Genomic DNA, 23585 nt, shown 5'->3' with positions numbered 1-23585 from the left:
GGTGAGGGGATGATGGGGGTGACAGAGGAGGTGAGGGGATGATGGGGGTGATAGAGGAGGTGAGGAGATGATGGGGGCAGAGGAGGTGAGGGGATTATGGGGGTAATAGAGGAGGTGAGGGGATGATGGGGGTGACCAGAGGAGGGGATGATGGGGGTGATAGAGGAGGTGAGGGGATGATGGGGGTGACAGAGGAGGTGAGGGGATGATGGGGGTGACAGAGGAGGTGAGGGGATGATGGGGGTGACAGAGGAGGGGATGATGGGGGTGACAGAAGAGGGGATGATGGGGGTGACAGAGGATGGGATGATGGGGGTGACAGAGGAGGGGATGATGGGGGCAGAGGAGGTGAGGGGATGATGGGGGCAGAGGAGGGGATGATGGGGGTGATAGAGGAGGTGAGGGGGATGATGGGGGCAGAGGAGGTGAGGGGATGATGGGGGCAGAGGAGGGGATGATGGGGGCAGAGGAGGTGAGGGGATGATGGGGCATCGGGGGGTCTAATCAGGGCAGAATAATCCTTTGCAGACCTGAGAGGGATCCGGGCAGCTGTCAGTGAACCGGGCCGGCGAGGACTGGTGGTGCGCGGGGCTCCCCTGCTCCGGGCTGTGACAGGAGTGGAATGCGGCCTGGGAGATGGGGCAGCCCCGGCGTCCACCGGCCACCAGATTCTGCCCCGATTAGACCCCCCGATGCCCCATCATCCCCTCACCTCCTCCGTCACCCCTATCATCCCCTCACCTCCTCCGTCACCCCTATCATCCCCTCACCTCCTCCGTCACCCCTATCATCCCCTCACCTCCTCTGCCCCCATCATCATCGTGATGCCGGCGCTCCCGGGTCTGGCAGCCACAGGGGGTACAGCATGCAGCAGACGCTGCTGTGCCCTGCTCCCCCTGCCATCAGCCTTACTCTCTCCATCTTCCCCCCACAGCATCTCCAAGCCCGTTCCCCCACAGAACGCTGCTGAGCTGCTGCTGGGGGAAAGAAGGAGAGAGCTGCGGTGACTGGTGCCGGGACATTGCTGGGTGATAGCAATGTCCCGGCACCCAAAGCAAAAGTTTATTTAATTTCTCTCCCTCCGGCGGGGGGCGAGGGGCGGGGGGGAGAGAGAGCTGCACACAGTTCTCCTGTACACGCTCTGTGCGGTCTCTCTCTCCTCCCCGGTTCTCGTGCTGGGACCTCAATAAAATGGCGCCGCCACCCGCCCCATGTACTGCAGCTGTGTACTGCGCATGTCTATGCACATGCGCAGTACACAGTGACGGAGCCTCCAGTGAAGTAAATCAGACTTACTCCGTCGGTTCACTTCAATGATGTGGAGGTGCCGTATAGTGTCTGTGTGTCGTGAAATGACGTCACACACAGACACTATAAACATGGCAGCCCCCTGTGCAGCAATACATTTTTGAAAAAAATACTGAAACACTGCATTAAAAAAAAAACATCCAACAGACTTATTTATACTTTTACTTTTCATAAAAAAATTATCAAAAATGTGACACTGTCCCTTTAAGCCAATTCTTGGCACCTTGCATGTACATCTCTAAGGTTAGGCAGCTTTTTCCTACTAAAATAAAGACAGAAAGCCTTCACTGTTGCTGAAAAAAGTAAAGTGTGTGCAAATTATAATATAGAATATTTCAGGGGGGCAGTATGAAATATATGAATTTCAGTGGGCGCAGAGTAAATTATAATGAATTTCAGGGGGCACAGTATGTATCTGCCTGCTGGACACTTAATCTGAGGTAAAGCTAAATATTTTTAGTCTACAGCACAGTATACACTTTTGTCTTTTTTGAGCACTTGATGTACTGTACTTTACCTTTCCTTTTAGCTGGTACCAAGTAAAGGATTTTGTTGCGTTGTCTTCAAAGTTCCAGAATTCCAGTGGAATAAGCACTTCCCCTAGGAATACCTTCTTCCTCAGTCTTTCTGCATGCCACACTGATATCTGAAGAGTTCGTGTCTCCAGCTGAGAGCGTTCTATAGCATACTATGGAGGAAACAAACATACAGCAGTAAGTAATCTAACATGGTAATGCAATATTAATCATTACATAACTAGAATGTTTGTTAAAGGATATTAACTATATAACTATGTCATCCCAGATTAGATCATGCAAAACATCACACTTTGTCAGTTGCTGTTACATACTAGTTATGGTGCCCTTTAGTGTTCTTTTGATCCTCTTTAAGGCTATGTTCACACAATGTAAGAGACCAGCCGTTCCGTGACCCCGGACGGGTCACAGAATGGCCTATCTCTGCCCGAATCATCTCTTAAGTACTACTTAAGTACCGGCCGGATGATCTTTCCAGCACTGTTAGTTCTACAGTATGATTGGCTGAACAGGCTGCAGGCGGCTAGAGATCCAGAGGAGAACACCAGAGGAGGACACCGGGGGAGCGCTAACAGGTGAAATGTTTTTTTTTTGGTGCATCCACCATGTTTCCAAACTTGTCCTAAACCTCAGTACTAAACCGAACTTCCCTCGATTAAGTAAGTTCGGTTGGCTCATCTTTAGTAACTATAATTATACAACATTTTTGACATGTCACAGTGATATGTTTTACTTAGTTGGGATCTCCACTCTGAGACCTACACAGATTTGAAGATATATCAAAGAGAAGCATGTGGAAGCAACGCTCAGTGCTGAGTCCTTCTGATTGCCGTAGATGGACTTCATTGCTATGGGGCCCCATGAATCCTAGTTACGCCCCTGACAGTGGCCACATGACCTGTCTCCTGAGGGGGAAGGGGCAGCAAAGGGAGCAGGGGACTTTCTTCACTTACTGGATGTCAATAAACTACCAGTGAGGCAGAATTGCACAGACACAGTAATACATTACATAGAGACATCTTCATAACCTTCAATGTATTTTTAATAGACAATTTTCCCTGTCTGGATTAACCCTTTAAAATAATCTTTATATTTTGTCCAATTGAGGAATTATGTAAAAATAAAAGGCTAATTCAATGTAAAGAGCGAATGCAGCATCTTTAAATCCCTAGAATTAAAGCCCAAAGTCTAAACTTCAATCACATAAGCAGTTTACCTTTAAACATTCATTAAAGGACGGATCAACTGTGTTTTTCTTAACACTGGTTTTCATTTTACTAGTTGGAGATTTATCGGGCAGCAAATAAGTCTTCACATATCTAAAATAAAAAGAAACATGATATTTGTCATATACATACATCTTCTATTGGCATCAGTGTCTACAACTGCAACAGGAGATGGGCAGGCAATGTAACCATCTAAAGAGAGGTGCAGGCAATGTAACTATCTAGAGAGAGGTACAGGCAATGTAACTATCTAGAGAGAGGTGCAGGCAATATACTGTAACCATGTAGGTGCAGGCAATGTAACCATCTAGAGAAAGGTGCAGGCAATGTTAACCATCTAGAGAGAGCTGCAGGCAATGTAACTATCTAGAGCAGTGGTGTCAAACTCAAATACACAGTGGGCCAAAATAAAAAAAATTGGACAAAGTCGCGGGCCAACCATGATCATTATTGAAGCACGAATACGGTGGTCCTGGCACTGTCAGTGGTGTGCGTCTCCCAGCACTTTGCACTATGATACATAACATGATAAATCGCTATGATATGAATAAACCGCAACCCATGTAGTAGCCAACCCCCCCCCCCCCAATATTGCCCCATGCAGTAGCCAAGCCAACCAAAATTGTCCAACATAGTAGCCAGCCCTCCCAGTAGTGCCCAAATAGTAGCCAGCCCCCCAAGGGTCCTATATAGTAGCCAGCCCTCCCCATAATTCTCATATAGTAGCCAGCCCTGACCAATAGTCTCCTATAGTAGCCAGCCCTCCCCAATAGTCTCCTACAGTAGCCAGTCCTCCCCAATAGTCTCCTACAGTAGCCAGCCCTCCCCAATAGTCTCCTATAGTAGCAAGCCCTCCCCAATAGTCTAGTACAGTAGCCAGCCCTTCCCAATAGTCTCCTGCAGTAGCCAGCCCTCCCCAATAGTCTCCTACAGTAGCCAGCCCTCCCCAATAGTCTCCTATAGTAGCCAGCCCTCCCCAATAGTCTTTCACAGTAGCCAGTCCTCCCCAATAGTCTCCTACAGTAGCCAGCCCTCCCCAATAGTCTCCTATAGTAGCAAGCCCTCCCCAATAGTCTCGTACAGTAGCCAGCTCTCCCCCATAGTCTCGTACAGTAGCCAGCCCTCCCCAATAGTCTACTACAGTAGACAGCCCTCCCCAATAGTCTACTACAGTTGCCAGCCCTCCCCAATAGTCTCCTACAGTAGCCAGCCCTCCCCCATAGTCTCTTATATAGTAGCCAGCCCTCCCCAATAGTCTACTACAGTAGACAGCCCTCCCAAATAGTCTACTACAGTAGCCAGCCCTCCCAAATAGTCTACTACAGTTGCCAGCCCTCCCCATAGTCTCCTACAGTAGCCGGCCCTCCCCCATAGTCTCTTATATAGTAGCCAGCCCTCCCCAATAGTCTACCACAGTAGCCAGCCCTCCCCATTAGTCTACTTCAGTAACCAGCCCTGCCCCATAGTCTCGTTTATAGTAGACATGGAGGGCCAGATGTAATTCAAACTCTGAATTGCCTGACGGGCCAAAAATTATGGCACTGCGGGCCAGATTTGGCCCGCAGGCCAGGGTTTGACATTTCTGATCTAGAGAGAGGTGCAGGCGATATAACCATGTAGAGAGGTGTGCAGGCAATGTAACCATCTAGAGAGAGGTGCAGGCAATCTAACCATCTAAAGGGAGGTGCAGGCAATCTAACCATCTAGAGAGAGGTGCAGGCAATGTAACCATCTAGAGAGGTGCAGGCAATGTAACCATCTAGAGGGAGGTGCCGGCAATGTAACCATTTAGAGAGAGGTGCAGGCAATGTAACTATATAGAGAGAGGTGCAGGCAATGTAACCATCTAGAGAGAGGTGCAGGCAATGTAACCATTTAGAGGGAGGTGCAGGCAATGTAACCATCTAGAGAGAGGTGCAGGCAATGTAACCGTCTAGAGAGAGGTGCAGGCAATGTAACTATCTAGAGAGAGGTGCAGGCAATGTAACCATTTAGAGGGAGGTGCAGGCAATGTAACCATCTAGAGAGAGGTGCAGGCAATGTAACCGTCTAGAGAGAGGTGCAGGCAATGTAACCATCAAGAGAGAGGTGCAGGCAATGTAACCATCTAGAGAAGTGCAGGCAATGTAACCATCAAGAGAGAAGTGCAGGCAATGTAACCATCAAGAGAGAGGTGCAGGCAATGTAACCATCTAGAGAAGTGCAGGCAATGTAACCATCAAGAGAGAGGTGCAGGCAATGTAACCATCTAGAGAGAGGTGCAGGCAATGTAACTATATAGAGAGAGGTGCAGGCAATGTAACCATCTAGAGAGAGGTGCAGGCAATGTAACTATATAGAGAGAGGTGCAGGCAATGTAACCATCTAGAGAGAGAGGTGCAGGCAATGTAACTATCTAGAGAGAGGTGCAGGCAATGTGACCATCTAGAGAGGAGTGCATGTAATGTAGCCATGTAGAGAGAGGTGCATGGGATAAATATATGGGGTTTACTCAGATTGTTGCTACCAAGGCAGGGGCTACAAAATACCATGTAAACACACATATGTGCCACCTACTTAATACTTTGTTGGGTCACCTTCTTTCCATCCTCATACTCAGGTAATCTGACCTAATCCCTGCCTGAGATTTGTTATGTGAATGTTGAACATGTGCTTTTCTGTACATGTCTAATAACCCTCCCCTCAGCTCACCGAGTCTTTTGCTTCATGTAAAAATAGCTGATGCTTTTCAGTGCTGTACAGTTCATACAAAGAAATATTAGAGGAATACTCCACAGAAAAAAAGTTATTAAATCAGCTTTTGTCAGGAAGTTATATATATTTGTAAATTCTTCTATTTAACAATCTCGATCCCTTCAGTACTTATCAATTGCTATTTGTCAAATGGTGTATTCTTCCCAATCTGGCAAAATGCTCTCTGCTGCCACCTCTGTCTATGTCAGGAACTGTCCAGAGCAGTAACAAATCTCCTGCTCTGGACAGTTCCTGACATGGACAGGGGTGGCAGCAGACAGCACGGGGTCTGACTAGATAGAATACACCACTTCCTGCAGGACATTCAGCAACTGATAAGTACTTAGAGACTGGAGATTTTTAAATACAAGTAAATTACAAATCTGTATAACTTTCTGACAGCAGTTAATTTAGTAACATTTTTTTCTCTCTAGAGTACCCCTTTGAGAAAGGGAACATTGTGGTATGTGAAGTGCAGTGCTACATCTTACGGATTACATTTCTTCTTCTTTTCTTCCCCATGGGATAAGTTTTTACATGCTTTGATTGAAATCTCCAGCATGCAGGTTTTCAGGTTGTAGGAAATTGCAAATTCAATTTCTCCAGTGACGTTGGCATTGTCGATGCTGCCCACATCGGTGCCGGCACTGTTGATGCTGGTCATGCTGGACTATTTAAGTACAGAACACATTCAACATTAGTTAGACGTCCTTCACACGCTGCCTGAGCATAGAAAGTAGCAATCTCTAATGGTGTGTTTACACACACAGATTTATCTGACAGATTTTTTAAGCCAAAGCCAGGAACAGACTATAAACAGAGGACAGGTCATAAAGGAAAGACTGAGATTTCTCATCTTTTCAAATCAATTCCTGGCTTTGCAGTGAACAGTAGACTGCTTCGTAGAGTGACCCCTAGTGGCCAAGGCTTTCTGTTTTTGTAGGTTAAAGGGAAACTCCGGATAAGAAAAACTTGTTTTCTATTGAAAGTACATTAAAAGTTAAATATATTTGTCTATACAATGTATTACCGTATCTGTGCGGTTCTGTCACACTGGTAGCTGATAGAAATCCAGTAGGAGAAATTGTCTCCTGCTCCTTCTGCTATCCCCCCTAGGAGACAAATCTTCCATTGCCTCTGTCTCACATTGTGTGTGTTTGCTGAGATCAGGCTGATGATGCAGACAGGGGGCAGGGCGTGATGTCCCAGGAGGCGCGGCTGGATCCACCAATCCCCTGAGTGATTCAGCATCTCTGATTGGCCAGAAGCAGGTGTTGCACTGATTTCTCTAATTGTGCAGAAGTGTGCAGTAAAATTAGGGCTGTGTTCACACATGTTGGAGTGTCATTGCAGTACTGCAGCGTATTTACAAAAATGATGTAGTAACACAAGTAAATGATGCTAAACAGCACAGAGGGCCAGAGCCTTATTGTGGGGCTCAACTTCAAAGATAAAAGATGCTTGATCATAATATGTGCTTGGAAATAAAAAGAGAAAAAAAATCAGGAAGTTCTTTACTTTATTCCAATATCAGCGTTACAGGTAGAGAATACAGTGTGCTGTGTGGTGTCACAGTTAGAGAATACAGTGTGCTGTGTGGTGTTACAGGTAGAGAATACAGTGTGCTGTGTGGTGTTACAGGTAGAGAATACAGCGTGCTGTGTGGTGTTACAGGTAGAGAATACAGCGTGCTGTCACAGGTAGAGAATACAGCGTGCTGTGTGGTGTTACAGGTAGAGAATACAGTGTGCTGTGTGGTGTTACAGGTAGAGAATACAGCGTGCTGTGTGGTGTTACAGGTAGAGAATACAGCATGCTGTGTGGTGTCACAGGTAGAGAATACAGCGTGCTGTGTGGTGTCACAGGTAGAGAATACAGAGTGCTGTGTGGTGTCACAGGTAGAGAATACAGTGTGCTGTGTGGTGTTACAGGTAGAGAATACAGTGTGCTGTGTGGTGTTACAGGTAGAGAATACAGCGTGCTGTGTGGTGTTACAGGTAGAGAATACAGCGTGCTGTGTGGTGTCACAGGTAGAGAATACAGCGTGCTGTGTGGTGTCACAGGTAGAGAATACAGTGTGCTGTGTGGTGTTACAGGTAGAGAATACAGTTTGCTGTGTGGTGTTACAGGTAGAGAATACAGCGTGCTGTGTGGTGTTACAGGTAGAGAATACAGCGTGCTGTGTGGTGTTACAGGTAGAGAATACAGTGTGCTGTTTGGTGTTACAGGTAGAGAATACAGTGTGGTGTTACAGGTAGAGAATACGGCTTGCTGTGTGGTGTTACAGGTAGAGAATACAGTGTGCTGTGTGGTGTTACAGGTAGAGAATACAGCATGCTGTGTGCTGTTACAGGTATAGAATACAGTGTGGAGTGTGGTGTCACAGGTAGAGAATACAGTGTGCTGTGTGGTGTTACAGGTAGAGAATACAGTGTGCTGTGTGGTGTTACAGGTAGAGAATACAGCGTGCTGTGTGGTGTTACAGGTAGAGAATACAGTGTGCTGTGTGGTGTTACAGGTAGAGAATACAGCTTGCTGTATGGTGTTACAGGTAGAGAATACAGTGTGGAGTGTGGTGTTACAGGTAGAGAATACAGCGTGTTGTGTGGTGTTACAGGTAAAGAATACAGCGTGCTGTGTGGGCGGTACAACAATGAAATGATAGAATACTGCAACTTAGTAACACAATGAAACTGCAATGTGTGAACACAGCCTAGATGTTCTGCAATAGATTTGGGCGGGGATTAGGCAGGGTGGAGGACTGTGATGAACAGCTGAGGGAAAGCATTGCATTCTGGAACCTGTAGTACAGTGTACAACTGATAAACCAGGAAGTGCAGAAACACAAAACAGAACAACCCCCCCCCCCCCCCCAAAAAAAAAACAAATGGATTTTTGGTAGTTTTAAAAATGGAATAGATAGGTAAGTAATGCTTTATGTTTCTGCAGAAGTTTCATTTTTTTAACCTCTACCTGGAGTTCCCCTTTAAATGGGTATTCCCATCTCACCTTTCTGGCTCCAAGGCCCCCAGAGATGTTGGAAAGCCAAAAACTGCTGAAATTGGCTAATTATGCAATTTCCCAGTTACTTTAATGGGAGTAGCGCAAATGGCATAGTACCACGAGCTACGAAGTCTGTGTAACTTTGGGAGCTACATAAACAGCACAGATCATGCTTTGCACTACCGCACTACATCGTTTGTGCATCTGCCATTAAAGTTAAAGCTATTAAAGCTATTGTGTAACTCACCTGCTGTTTTTGGCTTTCCAACCACCCTCGGAAGCTAAAAAAGTTAAGGTGAGAATGCCCCTTTAAGAATTCATTTTTGGTAGGAGAAATTTACATATAAGCTACAGATCACATACTGTATGCTAACAAATGGAGGGAAGATGTTTGAGACGACAGTGACTATTTACACAATTACACAATTTAGTTATTACACATTCTTATAAATACCCTTTTCAAACTTCCAAAAAACACTGGCCGGTTTGGGTCATCACTCTCCTTTGCCTCTGGATATGCATTATTCTTGACGTCATAGACTTCCTCTCTGGCTTTGTGAATAAGCTGGTGTAGACTTCTGGACTTTTCTAGCTGTGGTAACATATATTATAAAATTAAAAGAAATAAGATATTAAGGTTAAGATATCTGTCCTTGCAGTCACTTGGTCATAGCATCTGACTTTAAAGAAAATCTGCCAGATGCAATTCACATTCCAAACTGCTGACACTGTTAGATGCTGTTAGGACAATGAGACACATGGTACCTTTTGATATATCTGTCTGTGCTTCCTGAACATAGAAAAATGATTTTTTTTTTCTACAGCAAGATACTTTCCCAAGCTCTTGAAGTGCAACAAGGTGGAATACCTCCTTTCTCCTCTTTAATACCTGACCCTGCATAATTGACAGACATGCATGTGAGGGGAAGGGAGGAAATATTACAGTTTGCAGCACTTCAGGAGCTTGGGAAAGCCTCTTTGACCCCTTGCACTGAAGAATAAAATTAATTTATTATGTTCTGGAAGCACAGACAAATATTTGAAAGGTACAATGTGTCTCCTTATCCGAACACCTTACACATGTCCTAACACATCTAAAAGTGTCAGCAGCTTGAACAGTTAACAGCAGCTTACAGATTAACCCCTCAGCGACCCTCGGGGGGGGGGGGTTCAGAGCGGGGTCTGAACCCACCGGGTTCCACCGGGGTCTGAACCCACCGGGTTCCACCGGGACCCCGCTCTGAACGGCACCGCTCCCGGCTGCAATCTGCAGCCGGGCAGTGCCTCTATTAGCACTTTAGTGCCTCTAATTAAGCACTTCAATGCAGCTGTCAAACCTGACAGCTGCATTGAAGTGCTTCAGACCTCACGTCCCTGGTGTCTAGTGGGACGGATCTCCCCCCCCCCCCCCCCCCCCCTGCGACGCGATCGCGGGTGGGAGATCCGTTCTTCTGCCCTTGGCGGGCCTCAGCGTCGCAATGACGCTGATCCCGGCTCGGCAATAGATTGCTGTGGCCTGCAGCAGGCCAAAGCAATCTATGACCGATGTAATCGATCTTTGCTGTGTATATACACAGCATTGATCTCTATGAGAGATCAGTGCTGTGTATATACAAGTCCCCCAGGGGGACTTCTAGTTGATGTAAAAAAAAAAGTAAAAAAGTGTTTTTATTAATAAAATATCCCCTCCCCTAATAAAAGTCCAAATCACCCCCCTTTTCCCATTTTACAAATATAAATTAATAAATAAACAAATAAATAAACATGGTTGGTATCGCCACTCACGTAATTGCCTGAACTATTAAATTATCACATTCCTGATCTCGCACGGTAAACAGCGTCAGCGCCAAAAAATTCCAAACTGCAAAATTGCGCATTTTTGGTCGCATCAAATCCAGAAAAAATGTAATAAAAAGTGATCAAAAAGTCGTATATGCGCCATTAAGGTACCGATAGAAAGAACACATCATGGCGCAAAAAATGACACCTCACACAGCCCCATAGACCCAAGGATAAAAGCGCTATAAGTCTGGGAATAGAGCGATTTTAAGGAACATATTTGTTAGCAATGGTTTGAATTTTTTAAAAGCCATCACATAGTATAAAAGTTATACATGTTACATATCATTGTAATTGTAACAACTTGTGGAACATGCATAACAAGTCAGTTTTACCATAGGGCGAACAGCGTAAATGCAAAACTCCCCGAAATCAAAACAAATTCGTTTTTTTTTTCAATTTGACAGCGCAAATGATTTTTTCAAGTTTTGCAGCATATTTTATGGAAAAATAATGTCTGTCATTGCAAAGCAAAATTGGTTTTGCAAAAAATAAGCGCTCATATAAGTCTCTAGGTGAAAAAATGCAAGCGCTATGGACTTTTAAACATAAAATGGAAAAAGCAAAAGAGCAAAAACGAAAATTGGCTTTGACCTTAAGGGGTTAATGTTAAAGGAAATGTACCAGTTTGAGTCTTGAAAAATATTTTTCATACTGCCTTGTTGGCGTGGTAAATTTTTTAAACTGCTGCCCAGTTTCCCGTCTGCGCTGGTTTCTGATATGCTAATCAGGCTGCTTTATGCACTGGAGAAAAGGCCGGAGCCTCCAGTGTATGGATAGCCCCTCTCCTCTGTGACAAGGCTAGACTTGATTCTAATGGAGGCGTGTCACAGAGGGGAGGGGATATCCGTACATTGGGGCCTGATTAGCATATCAGAAAGTGGCGCAGAAGGGAACCAGGTGGCGGTTTACAAAATGGACTGCACCACCCGGATGTACATGCTGGCTCTGACAAGGTAGTATGAAAAAAACTGGTACATTCACTTTAAAGCAAATGTCCTACTTTGAACAACATACAAATATTTTCATACGACCTGATAGGCACCGCCATGCAGATACTGATTTTGCCTTCAATTTTTCAACCTGCCACCTGCTTCCTGAGATCTGCTCCTTTTTTAAAATATGCGAATGATGTCTGTTGATGCACTATAGGCTGGCCTCGCACCCCAGTGCACCGATGTATTCTCCTCTGGGTGGCACATGTCTTCTGCATGCTCTTTGTCTCTCCTTCTGTATGAAGTCCGGCCCTGGCCTGGCTCTGCATGAGATCTCATGCTGCCTATGAGCTCTGTCATCAGAGCAAAGTATTTACTACACAAGGTTATACCCCACTCTAAGCACAGAAACACAGACGATGGATGCTTAAAGAGTCACTGTCGTATTTTTTTTTTTTGCAGAAATCAATAGTCCAGGCGATTTTAAGAAACTTTGTAATTGGGTTTATTAGCCAAATCTTCCATTATCTGCATGTAAAAAGCCTTTTCCCAGGTCCCCCCCTCCTTCCTCTTTTTCATCCACTCTGAAAAATCTGAAAATTGTGACTTGTTGCAGGAGACGTACCCTGTCTGCTCTAGGGAGAGGGGAGGGGGGAGGAGGAAGGAGGGAGTTAGCCGGCAGCAGAAAGCAGATAACAGAGGATTACAGGCACGGAGCTGGGTGACAGCTGTAATCTGAGCTCAGACAGGTCACTGGTGATGGTCAGAACAGATAACGAGTGAGGGATTTGTAGATTAACTCTTTGTTGTCCTGTTTTGGTCTTTTCTTTAGCTCTCTCCATAGGAGAACAATGAAGACAGGGGGGAGAGCTTCAAACTGCTTTTTCATGATAAAAATGCATTTTTCGGATAATAAACCCAATTACAAAGTTTCTTAAAATCGCCTGGACTATTGATTTCTGCAAAAAAAAAATTCACGACAGTGACACTTTAAGAAGAAATGCTGGCTGCCTCAAAGCCGCTTCCGGATTATACAGAAGGAGGGACAGAGAGAAGACAGCAGATGTGCATCACCCAAAGGAGGAGACATTGGTGCACTAGGGTTGCTGGGCCCATCTCCAGTGCACCAACAGACTTAAACAGACTACAAGCGGCGATATTTTGTGAAGGAACATTCCTGCATGTGTTCTGGGAGTGCCCGCAACTCCAGCACTTTTGGTCGGAAGTGACAAGGGTTACCCAAGAGGTTACTGGCCTCACCATGCAGATGGGCCCAACCGTGTTCCTCCTTCATCACTGCGAGATCACCCGAGAGGCATACACACACTCCTTACTTAGTTACCTGGTGATGACGGACAGGTCATGTATTCCGCAGTGCTGGAAACAACGTTCTGCTCCAGCCCTTTCACTATGGGTCTCGAAAGTGAACGACCTAATGCAGATGGAGGACCTCACCTCTAACTTGCACTCCGACAATAAAAGTTTTCACTGTACCTGGTCGCCTTGGGCATGGTTTCAGTAATCGGATGCATACAAGCAGGGCTGCCATCAGGGCAGTATTGGCAGTACAGTTGTATGGGGCCCGGGCCCAAACTAGAATTCAGGGGGCCCGCTGAAGCTCCTCACAACTGTACTGCACACACACACAGCTCCTGCTGTCTGTCAGCATCTATCACGAGCAGAGCTGAGAGAAGACACAAGCAGGGCCCCCTCCTCACTCCCCCCCGGGCCCCTCCCCAGCCACCTCGGTACCTTCTCTGGCTGCGTTCTCTGTCGGGACAAGAGGAGCAGGAGGGGGAGGGGCCCGGGCCGGCTGTGTGCAGGAGAGAAGAAGAAGATGACTGCACCTCATGCTGCCCCAGACTTTCCCTGAAGAGAATGTAAGTGTGTGTTAGTGAGTTGTGTGTGTTAGTGAGTTGTGTGTGTGTGGGTTTGTGAGGTGTGTGTGTTTGTTTGAGAGTTGGGGGGTCACCTGGAGTGGGGGTTAGGCTACCACCCTGTGCACACCAGATAGTAATGGTGAGCACAGCACTGGATATCTGTATCCTCAGCCCCTCTGTGCTGTATGCTGAAACTTGTACAATTATAGCTAAAAGATGATGCTTGGTTCTTTATAAAGCGAGAGGCTTATGAAGTTCTGCAGCAGCTGAGAGGTGTGTATTATGAAGTTCTGCAGCAGCTGAGAGGTGTGTATTATGAGGTTCTGCAGCAGCTGAGAGGTGTGTATTATGAAGTTCTGCAGCAGCTGAGATGTGGGTATTATGAAGTTCTGCAGCAGCTGAGATGTGTGTATTATGAGGTTCTGCAGCAGCTGAGAGGTGTGTATTATGAAGTTCTGCAGCAGCTGAGATGTGTGTATTATGAGGTTCTGCAGCAGCTGAGAGGTGTGTATTATGAAGTTCTGCAGCAGCTGAGATGTGGGTATTATGAGGTTCTGCAGCAGCTGAGAGGTGTGTATTATGAGGTTCTGCAGCAGCTGAGAGGTGTGTATTATGAAGTTCTGCAGCAGCTGAGATGTGGGTATTATGAGGTTCTGCAGCAGCTGAGAGGTGTGTATTATGAGGTTCTGCAGCAGCTGAGATGTGGGTATTATGAGGTTCAGCAGCAGCTGAGATGTGTGTATTATGAAGTTCTGCAGCAGCTGAGAGGTGTGTATTATGAGGTTCTGCAGCAGCTGAGAGGTGTGTATTATGAAGTTCTGCAGCAGCTGAGATGTGGGTATTATGAGGTTCTGCAGCAGCTGAGAGGTGTGTATTATGAGGTTCTGCAGCAGCTGAGATGTGGGTATTATGAGGTTCTGCAGCAGCTGAGATGTGGGTATTATGAGGTTCAGCAGCAGCTGAGATGTGTGTATTATGAAGTTCTGCAGCAGCTGAGAGGTGTGTATTATGAGGTTCTGCAGCAGCTGAGGTGTATGATGAGGTTCTGCAGCAGCTGAGGTGTATGATTAGATTCTGCAGCAGCTGAGGTGTATGATGAGGCTCTGCAGCAGCTGAGGTGTAGTATGATGTCTGCTTACCTTCATAATACAACTCAGCTGCGGCATAACATCATAATACACCTGAGCTGCTGCAGAACATCATAATACACCTGAGCTGCTGCAGAACATCATAATACACCTGAGCTGCTGCAGAACATCATAATACACACCTCAGCTGCTGCAGAACCTCATCATACACCTCAGCTGCTGCAGAACATCATCATACACCTCAACTGCTGCAGAACCTCATCATACACCTCAACTGCTGCAGAACATCATAATACACCTGAGCTGCTGCAGAACATCATAATACACACCTCAGCTGCTGCAGAACCTCATCATACACCTCAGCTGCTGCAGAACCTCATCATACACCTCAGCTGCTGCAGAACATCATCATACACCTCAGCTGCTGCAGAGCCTCATCATACACCTCAGCTGCTGCAGAACATCATCATACACCTCAGCTGCTGCAGAACTTCATCATAAACCTAAGCTGCTGTAGAACATCATAATACACCTCAGCTGCTGCAGAACCTCATCATACACACTTCAGTTGCAGCAGAACATCATAATACACACTTCAGTTGCAGCAGAACATCATAATACACACTTCAGTTGCAGCAGAACATCATAATACACACTTCAGTTGCTGCAGAACATCATTTTAATTTTAACCTCAGGCAGCAGAAAAGCTAGAATTGGCCCTGTGTATTAGTAGTATGGATGTAAATATAAAATGTACATACGTGTATATATCTGTTTAAAGTGTGACTGTATGTAATGTATACAGTGTGTTGTGTGTATATGATGTATGTAATATATATAGTATGTGCTGTGTGTATACGATGTATGTGTGTTATATTAATGGGGGTCATCTCTTCATGGTAAGCCCTGATATTTTGTCAATCTTTTATTTTACCCAGCAATGACGTTGGCACTCGGGAAATTACAGGTGTAAATAGAGAAGATATTTTTGTGTGAGCCATGACTACTTTGCCACTGAGGGCCGCCCACATGACTACATGGGGTAATTTAAATATGGTTTTTCAAAGTTGTTTTTTTGGGGACGACTGGGGGGCCCAGACACTTTGAATGTACGGGGCCCAGAAATTCCTGATGGCGGCCCTGCATACAAGGACCTGTTGACACTTGCCACCATTTCTCTCTAATGGATCGGCTCCAAGGTCTAACCCTCCCTTCCCTATCCATCTTTCCTACTTCCCCTAATTATATGGTCTTTCTTTCTCCCTTTCTTCTTCCTTTATTAGTTTTTCTATCATTCTACTGTTGGGCAAGCTCAGCACTGTTTTAGTCTGGAAAGAATACTCTACTCTCTTCAGGACATAAAGTAGCTGATAAGTACTGGAAGGCTGGAGATTTTTAAATAGAAGTAAATTACAGATCTTTATAACTTTCTGACACCAGTTGACTTGAAACAAAATGTCAACAGAGTTCCCCTTTAAACATGTGTACATGGGGCAGAAAAGCCCATGTTGCCTTCATGGTTCATGTCTCATTATGTGCTTCATTCTATACCTCACTAGCTATATGGATGGCAGTGTCTGAATGGCTTCTCCTTTCTTTTCTTCTTCCATCTGAACTCTTCCCATAATCTGTGCTTAGGTAGAATTTATCAGTCATATCATTCTGGGACTTGGAAATTTCTAATGGAAAAAGAGAGATTAAATAGTATAAATGTATCCTTTTCTTTAGCTGACAATGAAAATCAATACACAATAATGTACTGAGCTTTTGAAGTCTGGGGAGGGTATGTGAGTATAGCTTTTTTAGGTTCTAATCTAAATAAAAATAGTCAGAGAAGGTCATGTGACCAAGTTCCTTCCTTGACATGTGACAATACAGAGCTATGTTAAAGGGGTAGTGCGGCGCTAAAAAATTATTCACGGGGGTGGTGGGACACGGGGAAGGGGGCGATTCACAGACATAACATACATTACAAAGTTGTATAACTTTGTAATGTGTGTTATTCTGTGAATACTTTTTAGCGCCGCACTACCCCTTTAAATCTTTGCATGTGCATAATACCTCAGTGCAGGCAGTACAACCAGTATTTAGCAGTGTAAGGCTGGGTTCACACTGCATTTTTGCAGTCCGTTTGAAGTACAGTATATATCTTTTGAAAAAAACAGATACAAAAACAGGTGCAATTGTGTGCAATCCATTAGGATCCATTTTTCCTTTGACTTCCATTATAAAATAAAACGGATCACAACAGATGCGTTTTTCTTCTTTCCTTTAGCATGGTTGACCACATTTTTGTGTACGTTAAAAGTAACCATTAAAAAATGGATATGTTAAAGGAAGTGTGAACCCTGCCTGACAAGCAAAATAACAGCATAAACATGTCTCATGGTACCCAGATAGTCCTGGGTACCATGAGACAGTCCTCAGCCACATGACAACTTCATAGTTTTAGTAGCTGGGATACGGGTACCAGGACACTGCACAGATATACACCCTTTAAAGGGGTAGTGCGGCGCTACACATTGATTCACTCAATAACACATATTACAAAGTTATACAACTTTCTAATGTGTGTTATTTACGTGAATAGCCCCCTTCCCCATGTTCCCCCCACCCCTGGAAGTGTGGTGCATTATACTCACCGCATTACTGCTGACCTCGGTGGGTCATCAGCTGCTCAGCAGTGATTGGCTAAGCATAGTTATGCTCAGCCAATCACGGCTGAGCAGCTGATGACATGCCAGAGGGGGGACGGCATGAGGGACGGCTGGAGCGGTTCAGCCTCCTGAAGATTACGTCATTATCCCAAGATGGCGGCCAGGATCGACAGTAATGCTGTGAGTATAATGCACCACACCTTCGGGGGTGGGGGAAACACAGGGAAGGGGGCCATTCACTTAAATAACACACATTACAAAGTTGTATAACTTTGTAATATGTGTTATTAAAGTGAATAAATGTGTAGCGCCGCACAACCCCTTTAACCTATTTACATTGATATGGATCTCACTGCAGGCAAGTCACCTGATTGTGCTCCTTCCCTGGGATACTGGAAAAGCCTATGGTGGGGTGCAGAGACACAGACATAGATGTAAGAAGCCAAGGTCAAAAATAGATTTAAAAATGATTGTGCAATTTGTTTTCATGGTGTGTTTCTTTTACTACAAGGTAAATGTATCACTGATCCCTCGCTCCTAATCACCTGGTCAGCTCCAAACTTGCCTTTTTGACCAGTCTTACTTTTACTTACTTTTTACTTGGGTTGTGAGAGAAAAGAAGATATTTTCCACAGATTTATTGAAGCCTTTTGATTTAGTGAGCTCCTGAAAAACACAATTTAGTTCCATTTGAAGGTAATCTTTCAGTTTCAGACTATGTTCCCACACAGTATTTTTGCCCAGAATTTTGCAACCAAAACCAGGTGTGGATTAAAAGCACAGAAATGCTCTGTTCACACACTGTTGAAATTTAGTGGATGGCCGCCATATAATGGCAAATAAGGGTCCGTTTACACAGAAAGATTATCTGACAGATTATCTGCCAAAGATTTAAAGCCAAAGCCAGAAATAGATTTGAAAAGAGGAGAATTCTCAGACTTTCCACTATGACCTGATCTCTGTTTATAGTCCGTTCCTGGCTTTGGCTTCAAATCTTTGGCACATAATCTATCAGATAATCTGTCTGTGTAAATGGACCCTTATGTCCGTTGTTTTAAACAGCAATTACTTGGCATTAAATGGCGGCCATCTGCTAAATTTCGACAGTAAACATAGCCTTTCTGTGTTTTCACTCCACGCCTGGTTTTGGTTGCAAAATACTGGGCAAAAATACTGTCTGGTTACATAGCCTAATTTTTCAGAAATCTCAGCTATAAAATTGCTACCAACATGCTGTAATGCTTTCAAATATGACATGATGGGTCACATGACAAAACTACAGAGAGAAAATGAATAGGAACAAGTTAAAAAGTCACAGAACATATACCCGTCCATCTGAGCCAGGATCATATCGCCTAAACCAGTGCTTCTCAATTCCAGTCCTCAGTCCTCACCAACAGGTCGTGTTTTGAGGATTTCCTTAGTATTTCACAGGTGATATAATTATAGTCAGTGCATCAGGTATTATCACAGGTGTTCTTTGTATAGGAAATCCTTAAAACATGACCTGTTATGGTGCGTTTACACAGACAGATTTATCTGACAGATTTTTGAAGCCAAAGCCAGGAACAGACCATAAACAGGGAACGGGTCATAAAGGAAAGACTGAGATTTCTCCTTTTTTCAAATCCATTCCTGGTTTTGGCTTCCAAAATCTGTCAGATAAATCTGCCTGTGTAAACGCACCATTAGTGAGGCCTGAGGACTGGAATTGAGAAGCACTGGCCTAAACTTTAGCATTCAGTGCTTGGTGTGGTCATACAAATGTGGGAACTGGAAAATATATATATTTGGCATTGAGACGACCTAACTACAGGAGTATTCTAATATAAAAAAAAATCACTCTGGAAAGTGAAAAAATGTATGTTTTATAGCTAATAGATTGCTTTAATAGAGTTATATCTCATTTTTTTATATAAAATAATTAAACATAAACGTATATTTTTTTTATTTACATATGCACTTTCACTGACGACATGACCCCTCTGCTGCCACCAACGTTTGTGTCAGGAACTGCAGGGCTGTCTAACTGCCGCACAACACTACGCAGAGCAGGGTCCCATTCCCCCCATGTATTACCGTATAGCTTTGTTATCATATACTGTATGTATTACCGTATTGCTTTATCATATACTGTACGTATTATCGTATAGCTTTGTTACCATATACTGTATGTATTATCGTATAGCTTTGTTACCATATACTGTATGTATTATCGTATAGCTTTGTTATCATATACTGTATGTATTATCGTATAGCTTTATCATATACTGTATGTATTATCGTATAACTTTATCATATACTGTATGTATTATTGTACAGCTTTATCATATACTGTATTGTTCATGTTATTATTCATGTTTACAATTTGTTGCTGATTATAGAGCTCAATATTTTCCACAAAAAAAAAAAAGAAATGTGTTGTACGTTACCACAGAATTATACCCAGGATTCACTTCATGGAAAGGGGGTGGAGTGGGTGGAACAACGGAGATCTTACTAAAACATGAAATTAGGTAGAAAATACAACATAAGTATTTAGCATTGACTTTTATATATTCTAGCAGAAACATCCACAATGACTGTAAATAGAATAGTAGTAGGAGATCTACCGTGAAAATGACCTTCATATTGAAAATCCTCTGTTTACTACTACCCTATTACACGGAGCGACTACTGGCAGAACAGGCTGACACTGCCCTGTGTAAGGGTATAAACCCACACACCGTATATGCAGCGTATTTACTACTGCGATACGCAGCAAATACGCAGCAAATACGCATGAAAAATACGCAGCAGATTAGATCTAAATAACTGAACACAGCATCAAATCTTCACCATGACATCTGCTGCGTATTTGCTGCGTATACGGTGTGTGGGTTTATACCCTCATAGTGATCAGCCAACTAACAAGCTAATCATCGGCTGATCAGGTTGATTTTACACGTCAAAAAGTATAGAGGTTATGTCAAACTACCGCAATTAGCCATAACAATAGAACTACAGTACCTGCCTGATATTGTTTGAGTCCCCATAGTGCTGCCAAAACAGCTCCGATCCTTGTCACCCAGCTTTCTTAGCATCTTGTATAATGGGGTCACTCAGCTTTCCTAGCATCTTGTATAATGGAGGTGACGCAGCTTTTCTAGCATCTTGTGTAATGGAGGTCACCCAGCTTTCCTAGCATCTTGTTTAGTAGTAGGGGTCTGCTGAGACTAAAGCTAGATCTAATAATGATGTCATACAAAGGGGACTGAGGCTCTGTTGCTCAAGGGCCCAGAAAAGCCAGGTGCCGGCTCTGATACTAACCATTGCACCCTAAGAACACCTCACAAGACTAACCCTCTTGGGGATTTCCTGACCCAGTTGTCTAACTATCATAATGATTTCACTGGTCAGTGGTTTGCATATTATGACTGAGCTGTATATTGTTTCTACCTTTGAAGATTTGTTGTCAGATTTTTTTAATTGCCTTTACTTACCTCATCTTCTGATAGGACCTCAAGAGTTTTGAACCAACTGTTTCATGTTTCCCTGGAAGACACATTATATATATTTATTGTTAAGCTATGTTCACACATAGTATTTTGGTCAGTCTTTTTTCGACCAAAACCAGGAATGGTTTGAAAATACAGAAACTGTGTGCTTTCCACTCCAAATTTTGGCTACAAAACTGACAAAAATACTGACAGAAATACAGACTAAAATTCTGACAGATGTTCATTATTTGGATGGCCATAATCAATTAACGGCTGTTATTCTATACGGTGTTTACACTGCATGTTAACTTCCCATTGACTTCAATTAAGCACAATATTACATTAAAGATACAGCTGTAATTGTATCTCAAAATGATTTTGTATTTTGGCAGAATTTTACTGTGTGTGAACACTGTCTAAACATAATTTTACAGTTGTAAATGACAAATGTATAGAGCAAGAGGTTTTGTTTGATTGGTAAGTGGTTGTTTTTTGTTGGAGGGTTAGGCTGCAATTATGCTTGCAATTTTTGTTTTTATCACAGTCTTGAATTTTATGTTGTTGATTAACATTTCCTGAAAAATGATGGCACGTGCTGTATAGGCATTGAACCTGATACAATTATAGGGGTACCCAGGCTGGGAGCCCTTTTTCGGCAATGCTTGGGTAGGTGAAAACAATAACATCCGCTTTCCTCCTTGGCTGCCCTTTGTATTATGCCACTGCGGTCCTCTTGTAGTCTGGCCGCTTCCTGGTCTGAAACTGCACTTGAGACATGACTTTCAGTGGCAGAGGCGGACACCACTAAAATAGTTAAATGTCCTCTCTCAAGTCCCATCTAAGACCAGGAAGTGACAGGGGACTGGAAGAGCAAAATGTGGGTGACAGCAATGAAGCCGGGGAGGTAAGTGGATGTTATTGTTTTCACCCACCCCGTACCCAAGCATTGCCAAAAAAGGATCCCATTCGGAGTACCTCTTTAAGCAACTGTTCCAGTTGTAGATACTAACATGTTAGAATAAGATGTAATTTTTTTTATCAGATTATCCTACAGATATAGCTTTAAAAGAAAATCATTACTAAAGTTTAATTTACAGTATCTGATTCTATATTTGAAGAGGAACTATGCTATTTTCAATGTCTAATAAAGGAACATATATTGGAAAAAACGGCTATTTTACTATCTTTCTGGGATCTTTCATTTTTTTCCTTCTGCTTCTGATACAAATTGGCTTCAGCCCAACATCTTTTTTTAGTATACATGTAACATATTGTGGATACTCTAGGTAGGATTCTTTTTAAGTCTCCCTCAAAATATGTGGGACGGTTATAGGCTATGTTCTCACAACAACTTTTTGGCCATTTGAGTTCAAATATTCCATAAGAACAGATGTTATTTGGAGTCAAGCGTTCAAAAAAAGACATCTCGGTATAGGTGTGCCACTAAGTCTTATGCCACCTGTTGAAAGGAAACTGTCAGGTGTCACACTCTGGGATGATGGGTGCCTTTCTGCACCATCACTACTTGGAGCTTCACTCTCCCCTAACTGTCTTTATGCACAGCTGAAAGTCAATACTCCTCCGAGATGAATAGATGTAGGTTGAATAGAATACACTTGAACAACTTCTTGTACTGACGTTTAGATATCTTCTGTATCTGCCTGCACTAGATCAGAGACCGCCAAGTGAGGTAGCATGAGTCCTAGGTCTCTGGCTCCCACTGCAGTTATCCCCAGGTGAACAAGCGTCTGTCAGCAAGGCGCCTCGGCTTGTAGCAACTTTGCCTTACTGGGGATCAGTCCCTCTGCCTTACCTTTTAGGGGGTAACTGTAGAATCCACAGCGTAGGCAAGGGTTGTTTCTAGTGTCCGGTTACCACACCTGCCTGGAACAGAACTCCCTTAGCACTGCACTAAACCAGGAAACTCCTACCTTATATAGGGTGGTGTGACAGGAACTGAAGGAGAAAAAGTGGTATACAGAGAGAGTGCACCTATGATTGGTCAAACACTGCAGCTGTGCCTAAGGAAAGTGAGACTTCTATTGGCTGTAGTGGAAATTTTAGCTGAAAGCACTTGGTGTGACACCTGAGAGAGTTACTTTACCTGGGTGGTAAACTTAGGGAACCACCACAAATAATCAAATATTGATTAATGGAATCCACCTCTCACCCCTTCCACATGTCTGACAGAATGCGCTGTCCTAGGTGCACTCACCGCTGCAGTGGAAGATCCTCCTGCCATCCTGTATGATGTCACTTACATTTGCAGATTAATGCTGGGCGGCGGATCAGAGAGGCAGCGATGTGGCAGGAGTAGATTGACTGGAGTAGATGGAGAACTGGTTTAGTGTAAGTTTCTTACAGCACTACTGAGGAAAGTTTTGAGATAACTCAGAAACGCGTCTAGTGATTTCACAGCTATATAGTCCTTCAGAACATAGTTCCAGTGAACTCAGCATCTATATCTGTGCCGTATTCCAACATACACATGCAAGGTCGCACAATAAACCAGTTTTCCATGACTCTTCTATACAGTGAAGAATCCTATGAAGCCTGCGAAGTGACAGTTACGAGTATATCCACTCCTTCTTGTGGAATACTTTCTGCGGGCTGGCTACCCGGGATCCGTGCACCCCTCATCAATCCAATTATCAGATCTGGGACAAGGACAGGTGAGCTGACATCACCCATTATACTTTTGTATATATCCACTCCTACCACTCCTCCGATCTGCCGCCCAGTGTTTATCTACAAATGTAAGCAAGATCATACAAGCGGCAGGAGGATCTTCCATGGCACTGAAGAAGCACACCACTGTCCCGAACCTATCACTGTGTATTAAAAGACAGTCGAGATCCCATCCAGGACAGCGCATTCTGTTAGAGCAACATATGGACATTC

At 43.9% G+C, this 23585-nt stretch overlaps 1 protein-coding gene across 1 annotated transcript in view; it reads right to left on the bottom strand.

Annotated features, from left to right (window-relative positions):
* SYTL3 (synaptotagmin like 3) overlaps positions 1-23585 on the bottom strand; it is a 52461-nt gene that overhangs the window by 5732 nt on the left and 23144 nt on the right. Inside the window, exons 5-12 of the mRNA XM_069973759.1 lie at positions 20688-20739; positions 19638-19704; positions 17799-17871; positions 16100-16227; positions 9261-9398; positions 6295-6473; positions 3061-3163; positions 1826-1996 (exon numbers count right to left, since the gene is read on the bottom strand). Of these exons, the coding sequence (XP_069829860.1) occupies positions 1826-1996; positions 3061-3163; positions 6295-6473; positions 9261-9398; positions 16100-16227; positions 17799-17871; positions 19638-19704; positions 20688-20739 (911 nt within the window). The remainder of the gene's footprint in view (positions 1-1825; positions 1997-3060; positions 3164-6294; positions 6474-9260; positions 9399-16099; positions 16228-17798; positions 17872-19637; positions 19705-20687; positions 20740-23585) is intronic.

Source organism: Dendropsophus ebraccatus, chromosome 6 (assembly GCF_027789765.1).
Source record: "Dendropsophus ebraccatus isolate aDenEbr1 chromosome 6, aDenEbr1.pat, whole genome shotgun sequence".
NCBI lineage: Eukaryota > Metazoa > Chordata > Amphibia > Anura > Hylidae > Dendropsophus > Dendropsophus ebraccatus.
Note: the sequence above shows the minus strand (reverse complement) of the source record. Positions and strands in the feature narration are given on the sequence as shown.